This window comes from Mytilus californianus, unplaced genomic scaffold, assembly GCF_021869535.1.
Source record: "Mytilus californianus isolate M0D057914Y unplaced genomic scaffold, xbMytCali1.0.p SCAF_7, whole genome shotgun sequence".
NCBI lineage: Eukaryota > Metazoa > Mollusca > Bivalvia > Mytilida > Mytilidae > Mytilus > Mytilus californianus.
The window spans coordinates 3,525,805-3,530,020 of record NW_026262723.1 but is presented as its reverse complement, the minus strand read 5'-3'; the positions used below and the strand labels follow the sequence as shown (position 1 = coordinate 3,530,020).

At 32.7% G+C, this 4,216-nt stretch overlaps 1 protein-coding gene across 1 annotated transcript; it reads right to left on the bottom strand.

Annotated features, from left to right (window-relative positions):
• Window positions 1-439: 439 nt before the first annotated feature.
• LOC127708148 (perlucin-like protein) lies at window positions 440-3,602 on the bottom strand. Its single transcript, XM_052212988.1, has 4 exons — window positions 3,551-3,602; window positions 2,606-2,694; window positions 1,596-1,701; window positions 440-672 (listed from the first exon to the last, which is right to left on the bottom strand). Exons 1-4 carry the CDS (start codon window positions 3,600-3,602, stop codon window positions 440-442), a joined length of 480 nt encoding a protein of 159 aa, XP_052068948.1.
• Window positions 3,603-4,216: the final 614 nt, after the last annotated feature.

Here is a 4,216-nt window from a genome sequence, read left to right as displayed (position 1 = left end):
TTAAGGTTGAGGTCATCTTTTGTTTAAGTTTAAGAAAGGCGACATGATATATTTGGTTGACCTCTGTGTAATAACAGTATACTCTAAATATCCAACTAACGATCTAGTTTGTCTGTTTTGTTATTTAGGTCAATCAGTAAAAGAAGAACAACTTTTCTTCAAAGCAATTATTATCAATGGCTAATGGTGCTTCAAGCTCTTCAACTTGTACTTTATTTGGCCATTTTTGACTTTTGTGATCCAAGCATCACTGATGATTCTTTTGTAGACGAAACGCGCCAGGCGTACACACTTTTTAAGCCTGGTATAAATGATCAACTGATTTAGATGGCGCTTGTACATTACATAACAATACTTTGAAAATAAAAGTTTTAATGATACATTTTTGCAGTGCTGAAAATCACAGTTTAAAATTCATTCGATTTCTTTGGAATAATACTTACACCATTTCACAAATGTAGGTGGTTGGTACTGTGCAAGGACCATCTGTCCAAGAATAATTGAAGCCTATAACTGGATCAACTCGCATAGCTACACAATTTTCGTTTCCTCCTCTGTTGTTTGGTTGTGTAGGTCCCCAGTTAAAGTATGTTGCCTGCTTACCATTGGCTATCCAATGAAATGTCCCTTCAGTTACAAGGTCATTTAATCCTATGTACATTCCAATGGAATCTGATTAAACAAAGGAAAATGACTTTGAGATAGATTAACATTTTTTATATTAACAAACATGGATAGTTCATATAACGAAATATCTATTCACAAACTTCCGTTGTTATCTAAGTTATGCTAAATAGTGCTTGATTCTGACAAACGGGTGAACAGCATAGCATGAAAACAGTATGAAGTTATATTTCTGTATAAGATTTCCTTTGATTTCCAACTAATGGTATAAGTGTAAATGAGAAAGATTTCAGCATCCCATGTCGACCTTATTGTGGGAGATATAGATATGTGAGTGTGTTCGCTGTTGATTTATATCTGTTTATTTCTCCCTTTGGTTGGTTTTGTGTGTGTTTTGTTTCGACTTTGACTTTATATTTTCCGAATAAATATCTGATACATGGAAAAGCAAAAAATGTACAGAAAAATTATGCCCATAAAACATTGTGTAAAATACACAGAAATGCTCATTTCATAAAAGTGGTTTTATTGCTGTTGTATCTGAAGGTCTTCTACTTTGAACAATAAGATTTATGCTTTACAGCATGTTGGTAAATTAAATTCTTTTTAAATGCAGCCAATAAAGTGATTAATAATTGAAACCTTCTTAAGTAATAGATTCTCAACAGATAATACGCTCTCTTTTTTTTTTTTAAGTTTATAACGGACTTTTTTGACGATTAGAAAAACACAGATTTAATGTCTTACATACATGCAGATAAACTCCCGTGTACATGAAGTATTTATATCAAAATCCCAATTACCATATAGAGCCTAACAAGACGAAGCTTTAGATCTTACGACAACCAAGCTTTGCTGCATAAAAACAATAGTTATGATTCCCTTAAATCATAAAAATCTTTAGCAAGAAAGAGGGACTGAAAAGTTTTGGATCATTATAGTTATAATACATGTTGCCAATTTATTCTTACTTATTTTGATCATTAAATCTGTAAGAAACTGTTGTGTTTTGGCATCATCAACGGTAGCCAAAGACGCAGATCTTCCATACTGGCGCCCAATTACTTCACAGAGCATCTGCAAAAAAATAAATGTTACTGTGGATTCATTTATTTTCGTGGGTACCAATTTTCGTGTATTAAGGAAAACTTGCATGTTCGTGGATATTTGATTTCGTGGTTTTTGACAATATCTGCATACAAGCCTATAGTAAATTTGCCATTCGTTGAATTTTTAATTTCGTGGTTAACATATAACCACGAAATCCACGAAAATTGCTATCCAACGAATAATAATGAATCCACATTATTGTAAATATTAAATAAATATAGTTTGTAAACATAGTACTATTTGAATAGATTCCCATGATGGAATTGAAATGTTCATGTTTCTTTCCATATCCCTCCTAGGCATATCACAAAGTTAAAGGTTGATTATCTGTTTATAAATTACCCCAATAAACAATGTAGTCAATGCTTAACCTTATTTATATTGTTTTTCTTAGCAGTTAAATATACTTGTTAGAGTTATTCCAGACACACATTTTGTGCTAAACGTTATAGCATCAGGTTTTTTTTTTTATATGATGGATGTAATGATTTTAAAAATCTAAGGGACCTTCATACGACCTTTATTTACCTGTCTTGTAATTTTGGGTCTCACCAATTGAAAAACAACTTCATCAAGTGCGTACAACAACAACGAATTGGGAAGACAAATACATATAATAGAACCGTTTTATAAAATCAAAACAAAACGGCTAAATTACGACATCACAGGTCACCTTGTCCTTCCGGAGTACTAAGTCTAGTAATTGATAACAAATTATAGCTTGACATGTATTTAATCGACCCGTCAGCTACTTGGCGGTTACCATCAAACTGTTTAATCTGATGAGAAAGTTATTTCAAACAAAAGAACGATTTAAACGTAGTAAATATGTTAGTATATTTCAGACCTTTTGATCATTATCTCAACTCACCAGAGAATTTCCAAACGTCTCATTGTCCCGGCTTAGAAAGAAACATTTGTCTTCATAATGATTCCATCCATTTGGACATGTGCAAAATACTGAAATAGTAATAATATTGAATTAGTATGTGTCACATCATTGAACAAAGAAGTGTAAATGTGTAAATTACAAAAATAATCTGTATAATGAAGACAAGCTAAGGCGACAGTAGTTCAAATATCTTTCATCGAGAAGAAACAAAGGTAACCAAAACAAACTAATTGAATTGCATCATCACGATAATGATTGAGGTATTAGGCGTCGACAGGGTAGGCGTCTCCTACTACAAATATACGCATGCTTCTTCCGCCATGCGAAGCAACAGTCACTCAAAATGTCATCAACGGGAATAGGACACCATCGGTACAACTACAGATTAAACAGCTATTCCGGTAGCTGAAGATCTAAGACTTTAAAAACATGTCGCTAATGAATTGAGAAAAAGACATTTTGCTAATGAGTTGAAACACAGACATGTGGCAAATGAGTTGAGACACAGATATTGCATATCAGTCGACCGATTCAAAATGGTGACTATAAAACTTATTTGATATGGATTTCAATCGTTCTTCCTCATCAGTCTGAGGGTTTAGTTTTTTGTGTAAGGAGCACACTTATGTCAATGAAGTTCGTATCTTTGGAGCGTGCACGAGTGTAATGTATTAGCTTAGATGTGTAAACGTCATAAGTTGGAACAGAGCATATATTACTGTTGAGAAATGAGAAGTAAACATTTTTAAATCATCATGTTTGTCATAGGTTCTACTTTAGTGTCTTCCATCGAGGAAAAAACAGGAAATGAACTATTATTTAGCTGTAATCATCAGTATTTTGTTATAAGATATACGTGATATACGTATATCTTTAAAAGCTTGAAAAGGCAGTTCATTAAATGAAATATATAATTACGCTTACCAGCTGTTCCTACAACTGCCAAAACAAGAAGTTTTATCAAAACAGGAGACATTTTATAAGATAATGTTTCAGTTTAATACTGCTTGTTGCATTTAATAAGGCGATATTTATACTAGTTTTCGTTAATTATCTCAATTTTGATAAGACTTGGTATCAAATATCGTGATTTCAATGTCAGAATGTTTTAGAATGTGAATGGCAACTGCAGACAGGTTAGAATGTGGGTGTCAAATTCGCACCAAAACCAAAGTAAACATCCCATATGAACACTAGGAACGTAAATCAGAACAGTTATCAGTAAAAGTGGAGAAAATGTTGTTATATAGAACATTTGTTAGAATATGAATTAGAACGTTTATCAGTACATGAAGAGAAATGTTGCTATATAGAACATTTGTTAGGACATAAATTAGAACATTTATCAGTTCATGTACAGAAATGTTGTCATATAGAACATGTGTTAGAATGTAAACCCATAACACTAATTAATACTTTGATGTGCACAATGCTTGTTTCCGAAACAAACTGATATGTAGATTGTTTTGGAATGTAAAAAGGAAATTAAACACTGCAATCAATATAATCTTTGGGCAGGTTGTTTTTGATTCTACACTTCCGGAGCACCTCTGTTCACCACCAGTTTTTGTTGTGGTTCGTGTGGTTCAG